The sequence below is a fragment of the Mixophyes fleayi genome, chromosome 11 (genome assembly GCF_038048845.1).
Source record: "Mixophyes fleayi isolate aMixFle1 chromosome 11, aMixFle1.hap1, whole genome shotgun sequence".
NCBI lineage: Eukaryota > Metazoa > Chordata > Amphibia > Anura > Limnodynastidae > Mixophyes > Mixophyes fleayi.
Window position 1 is genome coordinate 94,777,080 of NC_134412.1, and position 22,074 is coordinate 94,799,153.

The 22,074-nt window shown below is 43.0% G+C and overlaps 1 protein-coding gene and 1 long non-coding RNA gene across 4 annotated transcripts in view; both read right to left on the reverse strand.

Moving 5' to 3' along the window:
- Positions 1-90: 90 nt before the first annotated feature.
- Positions 91-22,074, reverse strand: part of SPA17 (sperm autoantigenic protein 17) — a 50,996-nt gene continuing 29,012 nt past the window's right edge. For all 3 annotated transcript variants that reach the window (XM_075190407.1, XM_075190406.1, XM_075190405.1), the window contains 4 exons: positions 20,624-20,733; positions 16,031-17,063; positions 3,860-4,067; positions 91-490 (listed from right to left, as the gene is read on the reverse strand). In XM_075190407.1, coding sequence (XP_075046508.1) covers positions 3,876-4,067; positions 16,031-17,063; positions 20,624-20,733 — 1,335 coding nt within the window. In that variant the 3' untranslated portion in view covers positions 91-490; positions 3,860-3,875. The remainder of the gene's footprint in view (positions 491-3,859; positions 4,068-16,030; positions 17,064-20,623; positions 20,734-22,074) is intronic.
- On the reverse strand, positions 19,077-20,617 carry LOC142107192 (uncharacterized). Its single transcript, XR_012679891.1, has 2 exons — positions 20,228-20,617; positions 19,077-20,118 (listed from the first exon to the last, which is right to left on the reverse strand). It is a non-coding gene; the product is annotated as an uncharacterized LOC142107192 (long non-coding RNA).

A 22,074-nucleotide genomic window follows, 5' to 3' on the forward strand; every position in this document is an offset into this window, starting at 1 on the left:
TGTTTTGGAGAAAACATAATATATTGCCATGAAAAACAGAGCAGATGATTAATGAGCCGAGAGACTATAGAGCAGTGATTACAGGCTGCGGAGAGTTTGGATTTCTTTATTGAAGAAAAGCACGAAGGAAACAGAAGATAAATAATTAACAAATCAATATTTTGTTTTCTTGCAGAAGGAGCATGCAAACACATACTTATTTAACTGTCACAAATTAGAAGAGATAATTAGCAGGCATAGGAGCACGCACCATGCTTTACAAAGACTAATTATTCTTTCAAGGAACATAAAATGATGAAATAAAGAAATGTACCCACAGGAGATGCACTGGAACAAAACAAAAAACAGACACAATCTTCCGGTGACCACACGTGGGCGCTCTTTGCCCGCAGGGGGGCGTATAGGAGGACATCTCTTTGTTGGTGAAATGTTCGCCTCGCTGCAAAAATGGTTCCTGTTGGCGGCCCAAGTTACGCCATAGTAATGTCATCTAAAACAGCAATAGAAGTACGTCATGAATGGGACACTGCATTGTCTACTGATGGTACATTAACAACAGCTATTTTTGCAACAATGTTTTTATATTTCGCTATTTTTTATGCAGATGAACCAAAGACCGTCTGGCGAAGCGGCAATAATTTTATTATTAAGTTGAACGAAAGAAGAATTATCGTATCAATCTAAATTCTTATCTATCAACTATCCAGGAACCTAAAGAATGAGCCCACACATGTAGCTGGTGTGTTCTTAGAAAAGCAGAGACACTCATAGGAATAGGATAGAGGAGTATTTGAGGGGTTTATCTGGGGTGTCACGTCCGTCTTGATGTACAATCAGTGAGCGGAGACCATTCCATAAATAAGAATGCTCTTATCGTTCACAGAAAAGCAAAACGCTCTGCACAGCGGCACAACGCACGTCCTTAACACCAAGAGATTTGCAGGAGAACCTCAATGGACTTCCAGGGGTATATTTACTAAACTGCAGGTTTGAAAAAGTGGAGATGTTGCCTGTAACAACCAATAAGATTCTTGATATCATTTATTTAGTACATTCTACAAAATGACAGCTAGAATCTGATTGGTTGCTATGGGCAACATCTCCACTCTTTCAAACCCGCAGTTTAGTAAATTTACCCCCCAGTGTCAGAAACTCCTGACCTCAGACAAGTTCCTATTATCTAAGCCACCAAAAATTGAACTGGAAGCTCAACTGGCCAGGCAGACTGCGTCTGAACCCTTCTGGGTATGTAGGGTGTAAAATTCTATGTACAATATAAATGAGAGTAAATATATACATGTACAAGAGAGGCTTCCTTCCTCTGCCTAAACACACCTAAAAATAAAATCCACAGATGTATATTGTTGGGTATTTTTAGGTGTGTTTTGAAACAGACATAATTAAAAACAAATGGGCGACTTATTAAAAAGCCAAGAGCTTACAAAAGGCATTTTCCACACGTCACCGTATATATTAAAGGGTTAACGCTTTTACATGGTGAAGCCTATTTAACAAGTAAGGCGGTAGTTGAAAAATCACTGGAAAAAAAAAAATATTTTATTCTTTGAATAAACCATATTTTTAATGATTATTTTTATTTTTCAAATAATTTGTATCTATTTTTTGTCTTCAGATCAATAACTTAAGTGAAAGAAATATAATGTATATCTTGGTGAAGAAACGACAGGATATCGGGCTGATAATCTCTGCACAGTAATGTGAGACATTAATATGCTCTGCGGATTAAGAACCTGCTTGGAAACAAGCAATTAAAAGACGTTGCTAAGGGACAACCTAAATTTGGAAGTGGAATTTCCGACCGCTAGGGAGACACAGAAATTCCATGATAATTAATGACCTTGTTAGAATCTGCACAAAACTGGGACGTTGGAACCTTTAGAGGAAATAAATCATTTTAATTGACAACATGGGTATTTAATAGACTATTATGATGCGTCTAATTTTAGATGTAACAGTTCCATTATCTGTACAGCAATAAATGGAAGATGATTTCATCTAAGGACAGGGATTAAATCGTACTTGAACTTTTTATATGGTGACTAAAGAACTTGTCTCCATATTGGGGAATAATATAGGAACACCCGGCCGCTGGTGACTGCGTTGAAAAGAAGCTGTAACACCAAGCTAATGTTTCCTTTTATTGTGTAAACTGCACTATAGAAATAACAGACTCTAGCTGGGTGCTACTGTTTACAGACAATTTTGTGAACAGTTTACATGCACACCATTTTATTTAATGGATTTTGTGGAACGCTAATGGGCTACCAGACAGCACCCTCCCCCCCTTCACTGCATGAAATACCCTATAACCATCCCCCCAACCCTTCACCACTAACAAATTTTTATACAACATTTGCTAAATATATATTTTGTGGATAACTCTCCTTTATATGACACCCCGCAGATACTTTATAAACGGTTAATTCATCAGCCTAGAATATAACGTACACAAGTAATATAATGTCAAATCCATCTTGCTGTAAACAGAACTACAGCGGCATACGTCTGTCATCACTTCCCTAATTACTGTCTCTGTCTCGTAGGAGACAATTCTATGGCAGCGATCCAGCCGGGAAAATGATATTTAAGTCAAAAGTTTTCATTCATCGCCTTTAGGAATTTACATATTAGTTTGGAAACTGAATATTATAGAAAGGCTTACAATATTCCTCAACCACCCTCTTAACCTCACTACATTACCCTATTACCATCTGTTACACAATTTCGCACAAGACAACTACCCCCTGACCAACATTGTTGTGCGACAGGATCAGTTAGCTTATGAGTCACTTTTACCTTTGCAGTCTGGCTGGACCGAAACGCAAAATGTAGTCTTAACCTCAGGTATCAAACTCCCATTTACCCACAGATTGTAAGCTTGCGAGCAGGGCCTTCTCACCCCTTTGTCTGTTTTACCTGGTTTGTTTATTAGTTTACTATGTCTGTCCCCAATTGTAAAGCGTTATGAAATATGTTGGCGCTATATAAATAAATGATGATGATATGAAGAATGCATAGGGTTACTCAGACTACAGCAGTCGGGACTGTCAATGTCAAAGTATAGTGGCCTGTAGGCGCCGTTCTAGGTGGGAAAACAAATTATGTTTCCAAATGTGACTGCAGGGACATAAGATCAAGTATTACAAAGTCCATCTCTTCCTTTTAGGTAGGAGTGACAATAACAACATCAGAACAAGGATTCTAAACAGTGTCCTGACGTGTCTTGGCATGACAAGTGATGTCACAGCAAGACTGGATGTAACTGGAATGTTATGCATTGTCATTTCAGCTTTTTGTCTAATTTTTTGCCCCGCTGTTTATGGTGGCGATAAAACAAAAAAAAAATCTCTTCAATTATGCAATTTAGCAAAAAAAATATTACCAGGGCAGCATATTTTGGTTTTTAGTACCACTTGTTAAAATCAATAAATAAAATGTTAAAAATAGATCTTATTAATGTAAAAACAATATTTAAAACAGTTAAAATCTATATTAAAATGAAGTAGACAGAAACTGGAACTTTGTTAGAATAAGGTTTAATTTCACAATATTCTACAGTGACTACAAAATCAACAACTTTCAACAGCGAAAAAAGTAATTTTTAGAAACCACGATGCTAATTTTACACTACGCTAATATTTCAGCTTATTTTACACCTCTTTCACTCCACTCCTGTAACGCAAGTGAAATATAATAAAATCTCTCCTGCAGATGGATTTCAATAGCAATCAAGGTGCTATTATGGGCTGCAGTACCAGATGTATTGTGTGACGACTTCAGCTAAAACACCGTAAAGACTGAACACTTTCTCCCGCTGAAAGGTCCTCGTTAGACTGACCTGATATTAGCTCCGTCTAGTCTCCTTCGTGTTCTCCCTGTGCGCTGTCATCTTTATCGTGCTTTAGGTCTTTATCGCCAGTTTTCATCTTCTTCCTCGTCATGTGTCCGCGAAAACCGGCCTGGATTTTAGCAGCGGCAGCGTTGGCGTCAGGGTCATCGAGAGCGATGTCCAGGGCCTCCTCCGGCTGCTTCCTGAGGGCTTCATTCTGTAAGACAAAACAATCTGGTATGAAGACAATCACCCCTCGTAGACAGTCTCTGTGAAGCCGCATCGTCACCAGTTTCATAAAGTAAAATATTAACAGGCTTCTCATGAGCATGGGGCAAGCTATGAGAAACGGGTCTCGTTCATGTAAGATTGGACTCTAGCGCCTGGTGGAGAGGTAAAGGCTCCGATGTAAAATCTGAGTCAAGGTCTCCTTACCTCCACCCAACCAGGGGTGCCAAGAAGGGGGGGATCAGGTACAAATTACTGGTCCCCCGGCCTGACTGTGTAGTGGGAGGAGCCACCAACATGGTGTGGCCGCTATGGAGGGACCTAAGAAGTTGTACGGGGACCCAAAAGTCCTCTTGGCGGCCCTGCAGAGAACACATCCCACTATACTCAAAAATACTACACAAACCCCACCTATCCATAGATATTTGCCTGCCTTTTTCAGGGGGGTGTTCCAATATCTGCCTTTGCCCCATCACAGTATACATTTGGACCGCTGTGGCCGTTATATTTGGGCAGAAGGAATCCTCACTTATAGTAATAGCGAACATTTTATTAGTTATAATACATCTTTAAAGACGCGTAATAAAAATAACCACATCCCCTCCTCTCTACCTCCCCACCCCCAAATTAGCATAAACCCACTCACAAAATATAAGAAGTTGTGAGAAGAGGCGTTATCACGATTCCATGTTATGCAGAGATGGGGAAGGAAGGAGGAAGAGGGAGGGGGTAAGAACGCACGGTAAAGAGGGTTTATAAAACTTTTACTGAATAAGACATATGGAATATAATTATGTAACGGAGATCAAAGTCTCACGCTGTGATTTTAAATGACTCCCAGTCAGCAAAGTTCTTTTCTCACTGATTAATGAGCCAAAAACTTTGGTTCAGAGCCCGGCACAATATCTTTGCTCATACAAATGTAATGACATTCAGCTTTCTCTGCTCAGCTCCTCAATATGATATTTTAATTTAAATAACGATCAAAGTACAATGTTAATTTCTCGTCTCCTGTCTTAACAGAAAAAGAAAAACATTTTAGGGGTCAAACGACCCCTCCTCAAGGGGGAAGGGGTACTTGTGCTCCACAAGCCTGACCTCTACTTGCATCCTAGCCATCCTTCAGATAGCCGCCTTGCACCCTGACCATTCCTTGGATAGCCTCCTGCCCTGACCTCTGCTTGCACCATAACCATTACTTGGATAGCCTCCTGCCCTGACCTCTGCTTGCACCATAACCATTCCTTGGATAGCCTCCAGCCCTGACCTCTACTTGCATCCTAACCATCCTTCAGATATCTGCCTGCCCTGACCTCTGCTTGCACCATAACCATCCTTTGCATAGCTGCCTGCCCTGGCCTCTGCTTGCACCTTGACCATTCTTTTTATAGCCTCCTGCCCTGACCTCTGCTTGCACCATAACTATTCTTTAGATAGCCGCCTGCCCTGACCTCTGCTTGCACCCTAACCATTCTTTGGATAGCCTCCTGCCTTGACCTTTGCTTGCACTATGACCATTCCTTGGATAGCCTCCTGCCCTGACCTCTGCTTGCACCCTGACCATTCTTTGGATAGCTCCTGCCCTGACCTCTGCTTGCACTATGACCATTCTTTGGATAGCTGCCTGCCCTGACCTCTGCTTGCACCCTGACCATTCTTTGGATAGCTTCCTTCCCTGACCTCTGCTTGCACCCTGACCATTCTTTGGATAGCCGTCTGCCCTGAAATTTGCTTGCACCTTGACTATTCTTTGCATAGCTGTCTACACTGAACTCTGCTTGAACGAAATTATTAATTGTTGGTCTCCTGCCATGACCACTTGCCTCCTCATGTGGCCTGTCTTAACAGAAAAAGAAAAACATTTTAGGGGTCAAATGATTACTTTCCAATGAAGACGGAGTGCTATTGCTCCTGGCCGCTGGCCTGATCTCTGTTTGGACTATAACCATTCTTTGGATAGCCTCCTGCCCTGACCTCTGCTTGCACCCTGACCATTCTTTGGATAGCCACCTGCCCTGACCTCTGCTTGGGCCAAGATTATTCATTGCTGGCCTCCTGCCCTGACCTCAGCCTGGATGTTTTGGACCTTGTATATCCACAACAATTCTCTATCTGCACAGTCCTCAGTTTATGTTTTATCACCTACCCCTGGCCAGTTGTTCTTTGTTATTCATCGTCATCATCACCATTTATTTATATAGTGCCACTAATTCCGCAGCGCTGTACAGAGAACTCAATCACATCAGTTATTGCCCTAATGTCTCCCATATTTTCCTGTGCCAACCTCCTCAAAAGAATAAGCATTACTACATACACAAGACCTGGGGACAATCAAGTACAAGTAAGCATTTCCGGTCCTAAGGGTACAAGGTCTGTTAAAGGAGTAGCCAACTACTAACCTGGTCTAGAGGTTCATTATAGGAATTGGTGCCTGGCATCACAATCGCACAGGTCTTTCTGGAAAAAGGTGTAACTTATAGCAACCACTCATCTTCTAAACAGCACTGGAAAAATCTGAAGCTGAGGGTTTGTTATACATAAAGAGATGGTCAATATATGTGAACATACTAAACTGAAGCAGATTTCTACCTTTATGTCTTACTTACAATTTATATTGTGATATAATAGAAGTTCTTGTGCTTTATGGTTCTATCTTAAAGTTTTTTTTCCCAGCAAACCCCATTAGCCGCTGGCGTTACCTACGTAATGTCATTTCACAAACAAAACAACTGAAAGGTTCACGGCATGGAGCTCAGAGTATTGTGAGCCGGGTTTAATTAGACAGCGTTGAAGCAGAAGAATGAGCCACATTATATTTTCTTTGTGTGAGAATTGCTTTGAAATCAGAGAATGGCACTTTTGTGAAACTATTTTGTATATTTCACATGAATAAAGCCTGATTATACTTTTCAGCGGTTACACTTATCAAGACGTATGAAACACTCGACTCCCTGAGTGTCAAGCTGTCTGTACTCATGTTTACCGTAGGCGGGTGATACTATAAATTTGTTCCCCGGCTGAGATCCATAATGCGGATAAACATCAGACATCACCTTCCAGTAAACTACGATAAGAACTATTGCCCTCAGACATCCAGATGAGTGGTCTATTCATCTAAATCACCTTCCAATAGAATTCTCTGGAATCCATTTATCCACAAAGTTCTAACACGGAATACTATGAAATGGGCAATGTGGGGGAAGCCAGAAACATAATTACCACATTTATTTACACAGGTTCACCAGACACACTCCACCAGATTACCAATAACTCACCACATAAATACACAAGAGCTTGCCATGCACATTGACACACCACATACATGACGTGACCAAAAACATTGTATGCTATAACACTGGCTCACTGTATACATATACTATACACATAAACACCAACTCAACACATACATTAACATCAGCTGACCTCATGTATTAATGTGGGCTCACAATATATATATAATATTGATAAACACCATGTAGAATACCGGTCAGCTGGTTCAGTACATATATGGGCTCTGCTGGGCAGTATCTTGTATTGAGAAACAATGGTTCAGCACATTAATGAACTCCTCTAATAGACTATCCAGGTCTGTATATAACACGTTTGCCAACAGAAACATCGGTAGTATGGACACAGCGATGTTGGACTGCGAAGCATCAATACGTGGGTTGTAAAATGCACTAGTTTAGGACATATTAATTCAAAAATACCTTGGGCAACACAAAGTCAAAATATAGTCCTGACCTGCTCACTAGACAAGTTCATGAACCCCCTGTAGATTCACTATGAACTCTAGTTATTGCCCTGCTCGTTCACCGCACACGTGAACTCTAGTTATTGCCCTGCTCGTTCACCTCACACATGAACTCTAGTTATTACCTTGCTCGCTCAACCGCACACGTGAACTCTAGCTATTACCCCGCTGGTTCACCTCACACGTGAACTCTAGTTATTACCCTGCTTGTTCACCCCACACATGAAATCTAGTTATTACTTTGCTGGATGACCTTCCACATGGACTTTGGTGATCTCCCAGCTGGAGATTACAAAACTAGTTCACAGGTAACACCCCATGGGTCAGGTCACACTTGTCAGGTGCCGTCTCTGCGCTCTCCACAGGCGCTCCAGACGGACACCTTCTCTCCGCAATCCACGTCCTGTTGTCTAGCAGCAGAACTCTATCTCTACTCACCTGTCTGCAGCCAGCATGTCTAAACCGCTTAAATCTCCCTAACCCAATCAGGAGGCACCTTAGGGTACCTAAAGCAGCCTGTGACACATGTTTAGTGCCAGAGTATTGGTTCTAACCAGCTCCAGCATTTAGTCTATATTCCTGTTCCTGACCTTCTGTGTATTTGACTCCTTGGCTTGTTTGACCTCTCTTCTGGATATCCCTTGTACTTCGCTGCCCGCACTGGTATTGACCTTTGGACCGTTCCTGACTACTCTTGCCTACTGTCCGTGGTACCTCGCTTCCTTGGTTTTGACTCGGCCTGTCTGACTACCCTCTAATCGCTGCACTGGTGACTTCCTGGGAGAACCGCGACCTGCACATCGCACGCAGCAAAGTCCAAACCTTCTTGCGGGGGTCCCTGGTGAACACCGGTGGTGTGTTAGACTCCGCGCCTCTCAGGTTAGTAGCGCTAATACCAGTCAGTGATATTCCTTGTGTAAAAGTGTGACAACACAACCTGAAACACCTTACTGGAGACTTCTAAACTGGTTCATGTCACACATAAATCCTGAGGAACATCCTGGTCTTTCGAACCAGTTACTCTCACACATTTACCCTGTAGAACACCCTTCTGGACACTTAATGACTGGTTGAATGCACACGTGAACCCTCTATGAAAAACATTTAAACTACTTGATATAAGTCAATTCTGGTGGCTAACCTGAAGAAGGCTTTCAGACTGGGTCACCTCACAATTTAAACCCTCTGCTGGAGACTTTCAAACTGGGATTCCTCAATATGTAGACTCCACTTGATGCCATATAGACACACATTAAGCCCAGACTACATAGTGCTGGACACTTGTCAATTGTTTGACCTCAGGAACCTTCTACCGGAGACTCTGAACTGATCTGAATACTCTGCTGGACTCTCTGACTAGACCACTAAAGTCCTGATGGACTGATATAATTGAAGCTGGAATATTTTCCCTTTCTACAGACATTTTGCTGGGATATTTTCCCAGTTGTACGTTTATATTACTTATTTATTTACTTTATTTATGTTTGTTATGTCTTAAAATATAGAGCAAACCTCCAGTAGAGGTCAGGTACTGGGTCTCCCAGTAAATGTTACACGTTTTGGGTTGAATTAATTTCATAGAAGTCGTCAATAGCAGAATGACAATAAAGTTCATGTCTCACATTTATTCCTGTTTATTCCCCATATAAATGTCTATAAGATTAAAATATATTTAATTGACTGAGATATCAAAATAAATCCCATTCTCTCCCCAAAAAACAATATTAAATTTGCTTTGGTAGAGTAAAACAATATGCCAGAAATGTTGGGTCACCGTGTGAGGTCGGTACTGGCCATGGGGCAGAATGTAGAAGACATTGGAGGGAACAGGTGTGTAGATAGAGGCACAATATAGTCTACACCCACATAACGGTGCTCCCCTCCCAGGTCTGCTGCAGGTGCTCAGCCTGGAGGCACAATATCCGCTCCTATTACTTATATACAGGTACGTGATAATTCTCCAGAGACACCAATGACACTTGTTATACATCACAAGAAGCACATATGTGTCCACAAACATATCAACATAAAAATCTATTTTCTAACAATGTTTTTAAAAAAGGGACAATTCTTCTCTGAGCACATTCATTGTTCACAAATAGATAAACCCCTTACCCAAATCACCTATAACCCCCTATACATCTACTGATAGCAACTAATACCCCCATTACCCAAATCACCTATAACCCCCTATACATCTACTGATAGCAACTAATACCCCTTACCCAAATCACCTATAACCCCCTACACATCTACTGATAGGAACTAATACCCCTTACCTAAATCACCTATAGCCCCCTATACATCTACTGATAGGAACTAATACCCCTTACCCAAATCACCTATAACCCCCTACACATCTACTGATAGGAACTAATACCCCTTACCTAAATCACCTATAGCCCCCTATACATCTACTGATAGGAACTAATACCCCTATTACCCAAATCACCTATAACCCCCTATACATCTACTGATAGGAACTAATACCCCCATTACCCAAATCACCTATAGCCCCCTATACATCTACTGATAGGAACTAATACCCCCATTACCCAAATCACCTATAGCCCCCTATACATCTACTGATAGCAACTAATACCCCCATTACCCAAATCACCTATAACCCCCTATACATCTACTGATAGCAACTAATACCCCCATTACCCAAATCACCTATAACCCCCTATACATCTACTGATAGCAACTAATACCCCCATTACCCAAATCACCTATAACCCCCTATACATCTACTGATAGGAACTAATACCCCCATTACCCAAATCACCTATAACCCCCTATACATCTACTGATAGGAACTAATACCCCTTACCCAAATCACCTATAACCCCCTATACATCTACTGATAGGAACTAATACCCCCATTACCCAAATCACCTATAGCCCCCTATACATCTACTGATAGCAACTAATACCCCCATTACCCAAATCACCTATAGCCCCCTATACATCTACTGATAGCAACTAATACCCCCATTACCCAAATCACCTATAACCCCCTATACATCTACTGATAGGAACTAATACCCCCTTTACCCAAATCACCTATAACCCCCTACACATCTAAATCTCATCATATTAATAACAGACAATAATAAACTGATAAACTCTTGTAGAAAACTACTAAATAATGACAGAAGATCAGGACATCTTCTCCAGCTTCACCTAATGCCGCTGATCCTAGTCCCGCTACACACATATAACACCCACACACATTTATAACCACAGCAACTAAATCGGTTCCAATTAAAAATAACAAAAGCCTGAAGCCCAAATAAGTGTAAAACTAACTGTGGGTATAAACGTAAGTACCAGATACTCTAATACTCATAATATCGGTAATTACTTCAGTTATAAAACGATGATGCAAACACTAGAACACATATGGGGTGTACATACATGACAGCAGTCCATGGTTTGCTGGATTTACAGCTGGAGATTTCAGGTTAATAAAGGTTAATCCCTCTGTCCTGTAGTCTCTGCTGGAAGTGTCTGCGTTGCTGGAGTAATATTGCTAAATTCCCATTACTGGGGCAGGCAGCTCAGCAGAAAGACGCTGTCATTCTGGAATCCAGGAGCTGGAGAAGGAGTGCTGAGGATCGCTGAGAGCTGCTGAATAATATCACTTGGGGACTGTGAGTTGCCTCCTACCCACAGCATCATGTGCTCAGACTTCTCTCCCTGTCTTACATGCCAGGGAACTGGGATATTGACTGGGGAGTTGTTCACACAGCAGCAACATATTACTAATCAGCAATAAACACACATGAAAGACCATGGCACACGTCACATGCATGTAAAGTCCAGTTTCACACTGGCCTCTAGTACTTAAGGTTGGGATGTTTTGCACAGGTGACGACTGAACAGGTCGCAGACATTGAGCCTCAAGGAGGGTAAACTTATTGGGTTTCTATTCAATTATAGAAGATTATTTTCCCCATTACTTGTTACTCGTTCCACCCTCCCTTCATCTCTCTAGCGTTGTGCATTCAAGATCTTTATTAATTGAGGGCTGTATCACTTTAAAGTGTCTGATCTTCAAGAACAACTAAACCCAAACAGTATTCGGAGACCCAGACTAGTCTGAACCTGACTGTCCGTGGCCGGAGGGAACCATGACGTCAGTGCAGAGGTGTCAGGTACCACGCACATGTCACTCAAATTCAGAGTGCCGAGTTCTATTCCATCCAGGGCTCTCTCTGTGTGGATTTTGTATGTTTCCCCCCTGTGTCCGCATGGTTTTCCTCCCACACTCCATAAAATACACTGGTGGGGGGAGGAGGGTTAATGGTTTTGGACAAAATTGATCCATGTGTCTGTTTATGTGGGTGAGAATACAGACAGCAAGTTCCACTGGGGCAGAGGGTCATTCTCTGTACATCGCTACATAATATGTGGGCGCTATATACATACAGGTTAATAAATAAATAATGATAAATGATATCTCCTGGTGCCCATAATTTACCAATACTCGTGATTGGCTGTTCCTGGCACTGCGTGGGACGGTTATTAGGTTCCTCCCTAGGATAGACCCGCGGAACCTCGTTCCAGCCCCCTGTCGACCCCACTTGTGAAGCCCCGCATAAGAGAAGAAGCAGAAACAGGGAACAATTATTGAGAAGGGGGCTCCAAACATAAAGAGCTAACTGCATTGGCGTGGCTAAATGCAGCAGTGTAACCTGAAAACAGTACGCTCTTATAACACTCTTATAACACCCTTATAATGTCCTTATATCGCCCCTTATAGCGCCCTTATAATGTCCTTATATCGCACTTATAGCTAACAATCGAAAACTCCATCAGATTGGGCTGAAGGAACACAAGCTGACAATCTACATTCCAAATGCATATATGTAAAATGTTCACAAAGATAATTTAGGGAAAACAATCCCATATAGTAAATATAATTTCTCTAGCGTTGGAAGAACAGAAAGACTGTGTGCTGTGCGCAGCCCAAAACCATCTGACCACCTTGAAATGCTCTGGGCAGAACATCCAACCATCCAGGTGTTTTGCGGAGCACATCAGCTGAGCAGGTGTGTTTGTCTTTGCATATTAAACTTACTACGTTGGGTGCCACAACTTAGTGGACCAAATCTCCATATTTCAAATAGAACTTCTGTCTGAAAATGGCAGCTGAAGACTCTGCAACAAATGAAACTTTACATTATATAGCTGTAATGCCATTGAATTAAGTATTAACAGCTGGAACGGTCAATACGCAAACAGCCAATCAGAGGCGGCTGGATAGTGCTGCCATCATCAGCAGCGCATCTCTCTACAGATCTCCATTGACCGTCAGCCCCAAAAGATCCGCTTACTAAGAAGCTGAACTAATTCTATCCCACGCCATTCTGTCTCATGGCGCAAGGGGCTGCAAGTTCAAGATATCAGTGCCATCCATAGTTTCTTTCCATAGTTGCAGATGTGTATAAGGAAGGTCAGTTTTTTCCTAATAATCAAATGGCAGCGTTGTATCCAATAATCTATACTGATACATTGTAGTTAATTGCTAAAAATATATCAATAAACTACATTGTATCAATGTAGTCCTTCGTGGTTATACCCCACGTGGAGTCTAACCAATCACAGTGAATTTCCCTGTTAGAGTGTGCCTTATCTGTGTGGAGTTTGTGTGTTCTCCTCGTGTTTGCGTGGGTTTCCTCCGGGTGCTCAGGTTTCCTCCCGCACTCCAAAAACATACTAGTAGGTTAATTGGCTGCTATCAAAATTGACCCTAGTCTCTCTCTCTCTCTGTCTGTGTGTGTGTGTGTGTGTGTGTGTATATTAGGGAATTTAGACTGTAAGCTCCAATAGGGCAGCGACTGATATGAGTGAGTTCTCTGTACAGCGCTGCGGAATCAGTGGCGCTATATAAATAAATGACGATGATCACCTGTGTGAGGGGAGGGGACTTGTATCGCTTTCTTGTAAATGTGCTTTTTTGTGCCACCTATTTTACACCTGCACTACTGACGTAACTGCGTCTAACTCGGACTGAATTCAATAAGTCTCCTTTATAAAGATCCTAAAATGTACAGCTGAGGCGCAAATGCCGCCTTGTGGCATCACGCTCCTACTTATATACAAAAGAGACAGTTTTACAAGAAGCTCACGGATCTGTATGTCAAGATGGCGGCACCCATGCAGAACTTGGTAACGTCTGTTGTGAGCATCTGGGCGTATTGGGGTGTTTCAAGCTAAATGTGAGCTAGCTGCACCCCGCAGTACGTCCACCGGCAAACAACTGACTTTATTTTATGTGACATAATATCTAAATACCTTTCAAAGGTTGAAGAAAGCATATTTATGAGAGGAGGGACAGTCCCTTTTTTGTGTGTGTGTGGGGGGGGGAGGCTGCGCAGAACCTTTTCTCCCAGCAAAGGGACCTATATTTGACACAATTACCCCCAACGGGTATCACCGACAAGAAATCTACTTGTAAAGATAAAATGGTGAAAACTGTACAAAAATAACTAGAAGCAAAAAAAAGTGTTGTTATCTTGATAAATCTGCACCATTATATTTTCTACCTCTCCTGCTTTCTTTCCTGTAACTTCTCAGAGACTGACAGCTTGTCTTTTCCTCCCTCAATATGTTCCCAACACACAGCTACAATCATGTAACACGTTCCCAAATTTAGCCGTCTCTCACTGCTTCAATTCCCTCTGCTGCCAATTAAATTAATAACCAGGAAACACAATTCTGCTGCCGCTCTCAACCCCGACCGACACACTGACTGTTACATAACGGCGGAGAAGTGGAAAATGGAAATGTAGGTAATACTATAAGAAGTAAATGAGTTACAGGCTGTGTATCCTGTACTGAGAGGCGCTGCTCTCAGAGTATAGGACCCGCTCAGATCGGACAGTGGGGAGGGATGTGAGCCCAGTAACTGTAGTCTAGTTACAGGTAAGTGGAGTATACTGGACCTGGGAACTTGGAAATGTTATTTCACACTGGGATTTTTAGGAGTAAGTTTGTGGAAATAGGGTTAAAACATATTACAGCCAAATGAACATAATGCTGTATTGTAACAGAAATAGACTTGTCAAGAGTGGTGCAGTGAGAAATGACAACCTTATTGTGGAGTAAAATCCAATAACTAGCAAGTGTTACGGTGTAATGGATGTACAGTACACAGGACGACAGCTAGTGTGCACATCCTATACACAATTATATTACTCAATAAACCCACCACATACTTATAATCTATATATAACCACATAATGCCCCATATAGCCTTATAATGCTCCATATAACCACGTAATCCCCCGTATAGCCTCATAATCCCCAATATAACCTCATACTCCTCCATATAACCACATAATCCCCCATATAGCCTCATATTGCGCCATATAACCTCATATTGCGCCATATAACCTCATATTGCACCATATAACCTCATATTGCGCCATATAACTTCATATTGCCCCATATAACCTCATATTTCCCATATAACCTCATATTTCCCATATAACCTCATATTTCCCATATAACCTCATATTGCGCCATATAACCTCATATTTCCCATATAACCTCATATTGCGCCATATAACTTCATATTGCCCCATATAACCTCATATTTCCCATATAACCTCATATTGCGCCATATAACCTCATATTTCCCATATAACCTCATATTGCGCCATATAACTTCATATTGCCCCATATAACCTCATACTCCTCCATATAACCACATAATCCCCCATATAGCCTCATATTGCGCCATATAACCTCATATTGCACCATATAACCTCATATTGCGCCATATAACTTCATATTGCCCCATATAACCTCATATTTCCCATATAACCTCATATTTCCCATATAACCTCATATTGCCACTACAGCCCCATTCTCAGAGTAGTCCTCCCTTGGCTGGGTCTAAGACCACAATACTCGGGTGTTTCTGCCATTTGGCCTCACACCTGGCACTATTACTATAGAGCATACTGTAATTGGTTACACCTAGTGAACAGCAATTGGCTAGAAGTCACAAGGAAGATGCTGTCTGTAACCAATGACAGCACTTCTCTTTAGTGTCTACACCTACCACCATATTTATTCCTGGTGTGGGAGCTTGTTCTGTGGTGTTATCATGTCACGTAGAAGGTGTGAACTTGGCAGCAAACTACAGAGCTGGTTTATAAAGTATACAAGTGTTATCACATTACCTCTTCTAAGTGGTCAGAGTCCGCCTGGTCACCAATGGTCACAGTCATGGTTTCAGCTGTCCTGTCACTTGTATCCTCGAGAACAGGCTGCTCAGCCAGGAGTGTCTCATTGTACTGAATACCTGTGACTTCATTTTCATCAACAGTAAAGTGAGGTTCATGGGTTTGTGGCTCCTGTTCCTGTCCGTTCTCAGGCTCCTCAGTATCTTCATGGGTTTGTGGCCCCTGTTCCTGCCCGCTCTCAGGCTCCTCCGTAGCTTCATGCGTGTTTGGCTCTTGTTCCTGTACGCTCTCAGGCTCCTGAGTAGCTTCATGGGTTTGTGGCTCTTGTCCGTGTCCGCTCTCAGGCTCCTCAGTAGCTTCATGGGTTTGTGGCTCTTGTCCGTGTCCGCTCTCAGGCTCCTCAGTAGCTTCATGGATTTGTGGCCCCTGTTCCTGTCCTTTCTCAGGCTCCTGAGTAGCTTCATGGGTTTGTGGCTCGTGTTCCTCTCCGCGCTCTGGCTCCTCAGTAGCTTCATGGGTTTGTGGCTCCAGTTCCTGTCCGCTCTCAAGCTCCTCAGTAGCTTCATGGGTTTGTGGCTCCTGTTCCTGTCCACTCTGAGGCTCCTCAGTAGCTTCATGGGTTTGTGGCTCCTGTTCCTGTCCGCTCTCTGGCTCTTTAGTAGCTTCGTGGGTTTGAGGCTCTTGTTCATGTCCGCGCTCTGGTTCCTCAGGAGCTTCATGGGTTTGTGGCTCCTGTTCCGGCCAGCTCTCTCGCTCTTTAGTAGCTTCAAGAGTTTGAGGCTCCTGTTCCTGTCCGCTTTCAAGTTCCTCAGTAGCTTCATGGGTTTGTGGCTCCTGTTCCTGTCTGCGCTCTGGTTCCTCAGGAGCTTCATGGGTTTGTGGCTCCTGTTCCTGTCCGCTCTCTGGCTCCTCAATAGCGGATAGAGGTTCTGTAGCTTTCAGGTCAGGACTTTCTGATTCTATGCTCTGTTTTTCTCTAACACCAGATTGTTCTGGCAACGAAAATAAAGAACCCTCCTCGCTCACAAGGCTGAAAAGCACAAAAGCAATAAAAAAATAAAAGTTGCAATAAGGACATGTAAAAGCCAATGAATTAAAGACAGCCCCTTTAGGTGACATCACACACTTCTTTTACTGTGCACTTATCTTGTAAATTTTAATACACAACAATCTCTCCCATGAATTCAGGCAGTTGAGAAGAGTGGGATTTACGTCACATTTATGACCATCTTTACAAGTGTCTCTCCTGCAGTATAACACTGGGGTGAACTTGCAGTCATCAATATGAACCCCAAATACCACCCTGCAAAGCTTCCCTAAAACATCAAAATCAACACGTAATCTGTATCCCCCAGGGGACAATGGTACAGTCTGCTAAGGTTATTTTTGTACTGAGGTGAAGGTGAATACTGGGGAGATACAACTCACTGTTCCACAGATGTTAAATGTACAGAGGTATGCACTTTGTAGGTTAGCAACCCAGATTCTGTTATAGGGTCAATCAGTTGCTCATTTGCACTTCAAGAACAATGACACACTGACACTTGGGGGTCCCAGGACAACGGCACACAGACCCTTGGAGGATCCCAGAACAATGGCACACTGACACTTGGGGGGTCCCACAACAATGGCACACAGACCCTTGGAGGATCCCAGAACAATGACACTCTGACCCTTGGGGGATCCCACAACAATGACACCCTGACGCTAGGGGGATCCCAGAACAATGGCATACAGACCCTTGGGGGATTCCAGAACAAGGGCATACAGACCCTTGGGGGTCCCAAAACAATGGCATACAGACCCTTGGGGGATTCCAGAACAATGGCACACTGACACTTGGGGGTCCCAGAACAATGGCACACTGACACTTGGGGGGTCCCACAACAATGGCACCCTGACACTTAGGGAATCCCAGAACAATGGCATACAGACCCTTGGGGGATTCCAGAACAATGGCACACTGACACTTGGGGGGTCCCACAACAATGGCACCCTGACACTTGGGGGGTCCCACAACAATGGCACCCTGACACTTGGGGGGTCCCACAACAATGGCACACAGACCCTTGGGGGATCCCAGAACAATTAAACCCTAACACTTGGGGGATCCCACAACAAGGGCACCCTGACACTTGGGGTCCCAGGACAATGGCATCAACAAGCATCAGGGACATGCAGAGGACATCCATAGGAGCGTACTCCACCCTTATCATGTTACACTTATAAATCAATAGCCTACATGTAATGTCAACCTAGAAATAGCAAGAACCCAAACACACATAGCCAGAGCAAGGTCCGCAGCCCTGTATATGACTGATACAGAACGCAATAACATGATAACAATATACCAAGACCAGACATACTAGATAAACAAATAATATATAGATAACATGGTAATGCAGATCAGATTATTTACAGACAGTGAGAGTGATGGTAGTGATCAGCGGGAAGTAAACCTGAGCTCAAGAAAACTGAGAAGCAGCCAAGAGGTACAGGGGGTAATGGGATATTAGGAGAACACAAGGAAAGAGGGCCCTGCTCCTGAGAGCTTACATCCTAAAGGAAAGGGGGAGACACAAATAGGGGGGTACTAACTGGGAGAGAGAGCCGGGACAAGGGAGTTAGGAGGAGGACTGATAGACTTGAATAAAGAAATGAGTCTTAAGGGCACGCTTGAAGCCTTTGAGAGTAGAGGCTAACCTGAGATTGGGCGTGGGAGATTGTTCCAAAGTTGGGGAGTGGCCCAGGCAAAGTCCTGGAGGTGGGAGTGGGAAGTGGTGTTCAGTGAAGTAGTGAGGCGGCGGTCACAGGCAGAGCGGAGGGGGCGGGTAGGAGTGTAGGTAGAGATGAGGTTGGAGATGTAGGGGGGAATTGATTGAGAGCTTTGTAGGCCATGTAGCGAATGGCGGAGATGGACAGCAGAGATGAGCGGCAGGAGAGATAACGGAGGTGGGCGGCAGCATTGAGGATAGACTGGAGAGGGGTAGGCGGGAGCTGGGTATACCAGAGAGAAGGAGGTTACAGTAATCAAGACGAGAGCTTACAAGGGAGAGAATAGGAGTTTTTATTATTTATTTTTATTTATATAGCTCCAATTACACAGCACTGTACAGAGGATATGTTACCATTCACATCAGTCCCTGCCCCAATAGAGCTTACAGTCTAATTCCCTAACATACACAACACAGATAGGGCCCAGGTCGGACTCAAACTCAGGACCCCCGCGCTGTATTTTTAGAGAAAGAAGGCATTTACCTAGAAAACTGATGCTTCTGTAACTTGGGCCAAGTCAAAAGCCAAAGGGACTTGTGTGAAGGTCTATATAGAATAAAGATTGGTGGAACCGCACATAACAGCATTGCCAGTGATGTCGTGCTTTAACATTTGAGACTTTTGTCATAATATAAGACTAGCTTTGTACACAGTCACATATGAGGTGACTATAGTTATTTTTGATGGAGGAGGCAGAATTCCACAGATTTTCAGCAAAAAGGCAGGGTAAGACTATAACAATATTTTTATCTTTGTGCTCCGTATCTGAACATTTCAATTTGTGGGCTTAAAGGTCATTAAGGAGAGTAAAGCAAAACAAAAAAAATGGAGTAACTTTGCACCTGGGCAAAACCATGTTGCATTGGAAGGGGGGGTTGGGTAAATTTAAAATGTGGTGGCAGATTTATAGTTGGGATAGAGCATGTCCTAGATCAACTTTAAATTTCAGTGTAAAAATAAAGCTATCAAGTATGTGTGTGCTACATGAAAAAACAGCCAGTATTTATCAAAAATAATAAACTAATTTGCACCCCTTGCATTGTAACATGCTTTGTCCAGACTTACTCATTTTTTTGCCTACTTTCCTTAATGAGGCCATTGGGCCCATTTCATATACATATAGGGCATTTATATTGCCATGCAGCAGGTACCATATATAATACGGGATATACTGAGCGCTGACTTATTTATTCTCTGGTATTGCCTCAAAATATTGCCTTATGATGTCTTAGCAGCTGACCATCGGGCCTATTGAAGGCTCACCTGGGTGTGGCCCACAAGCCAGCCCTTGCTAGATGAAGCCCCTATACCTGGGAGGTGAGTGCATCTGATTTTAACTGCATTTTAATGGTGTTTGAAGCATCAGTGTAGGACCTGCATATAATGAGGTGCCCTTGATACTGGGATGGAGGCTTAAACATTTTGATCAAAATATGAACCAATACCTCATGTTTTCATATTGCTAGATACACACCTTGTTAAGGATAAGCGCTGCCAACAACTATCTTTTTGTAGACAAAATAAATGCATGAAAACAGGGCCCTGCTCGTCAGAGAGCTTACAATCTAAGTGGAAGAGAGCACAGCTGAGACAAGAGGAGCGAGTGTGGCTCAGAGTGGAGATTAGGACAGATCTCGTATACTCACAATACTCACTCTCTCAGCAACAATTACCCGGTCACACAATCACTCGAGTTAATGAAACGTAGCACATTCCGTGGCAGAGAAAGAGAAGGCGTTTATTAGAGCATTGAGAAGACTATGGCAGTATTTGGAGAGCAGAATAATCCCTCTCGTTCCTGCTGATCTCACTCACTTCTCTCCAGGCTGCATCCGGAGTTTCTCCACCTCCTCTCTGGCCAGGTGTCCGCGGAACGCAGCCTGAATCACCGTAGCGGCCTCTGTCCGCTGCTCGTTTGCGTCATTCTGCAGGAGAACCACAGGACATGTGATACAAGTTCCACAATCCAGAAAAGAAAACAGTAAGTAATTGTCGCAGTTTAGTTATAATTTTCATACATATTGTACAGACATGAGCGCTGGCTCCTACAGTCACCGTGAGGAGAACTGCTAAATAATTTAATGAAAAGGTGAATGGCTTCTAATGACACAATCACTGAGCACTGCCACCTATAATCACTGTGAAGAACACTGCTATACAGTTTACTTAACAGGTGAATGACTTATAGGCATAATAAATTAGCAGCGCTCGCTATAGTCACTGTGAGGAGCACTGCTACACACTTTAATGAAGAGGATTATCATACATACAGACATGATCGATGAACACGGCCTCCTAGTCACTGCGAGGAGCACTACTAAATTCTTTCATAAGATGGGGCAGGAGCCGAATGGAAAAAAAAACAAAAGTATTTTTATATGTAATATAGAACATTTTAGGCATAATACTCCAAATTATGGGAAATAAACCCCCTAATCAGGAAAATCCTCTCTCTAGATTCCTTGCCATGTGCCAGCATGGGGTATTATAGCCTGCCTAAGTGTATGTGGGAGGGGCAAATGCTGAGGCTTATGGGATACCGGCTTCTGCATCCACATGTATAACATATAGGGGTTAATAGGAAGGAGACGAACAGACAGTAACGGTGAGAACTGTGCGTCTTATTCCTGGTCATTGTGTAGGTGACAGAAACACTTTAACATCAGCAGAAATGGAAAGTTTCATCCTACTGGGTCTGTGCTCACGTCCTGAAAGGTCATTACTTAAATGTTAAGGGCTATTAAAATAATTAGACCCTGCAAAGTTATTTTATGTCCGTTCTGTTAGGACCTAGTTTGTGAAGGAATAAAGTGACAGAGCTGTAGCCTATCTGCAAGATGTAAGGTGTATTAGGAAGAATCTATAGGGGAATGTCTGTACTAATAGGACCTATAGAGGATGTAAAGATGTGATATAATCACCCTACGGCTCCCGTTAGATAACTGATAAGATGGTGTATTAAGAAGACTCTATAAGGCATTTGGAACGCAAACTTGCATTCCAAATGCTGAACTTCCCGCTTCCGGTGGAGCGCACATGCGTTCCACTGCTTCTGATGCCGGCAATGAGTTGTTGCTTGTGGGGGAAGCTGGCGATATAGCTGGCGAGATTAGAGTTGTGGTTCACGTAGGGCGCTGTGTGGAGTGATTGAGCCCGGGCACATAGGCTGCACCCCCTTGGGCTTGCGCCCTGGGTGACGGCACCACCCGCACCTGCATAGTTACGGCTCTGCAGTAACCTGTATTAGAGAGACCGAGACTCCAGAA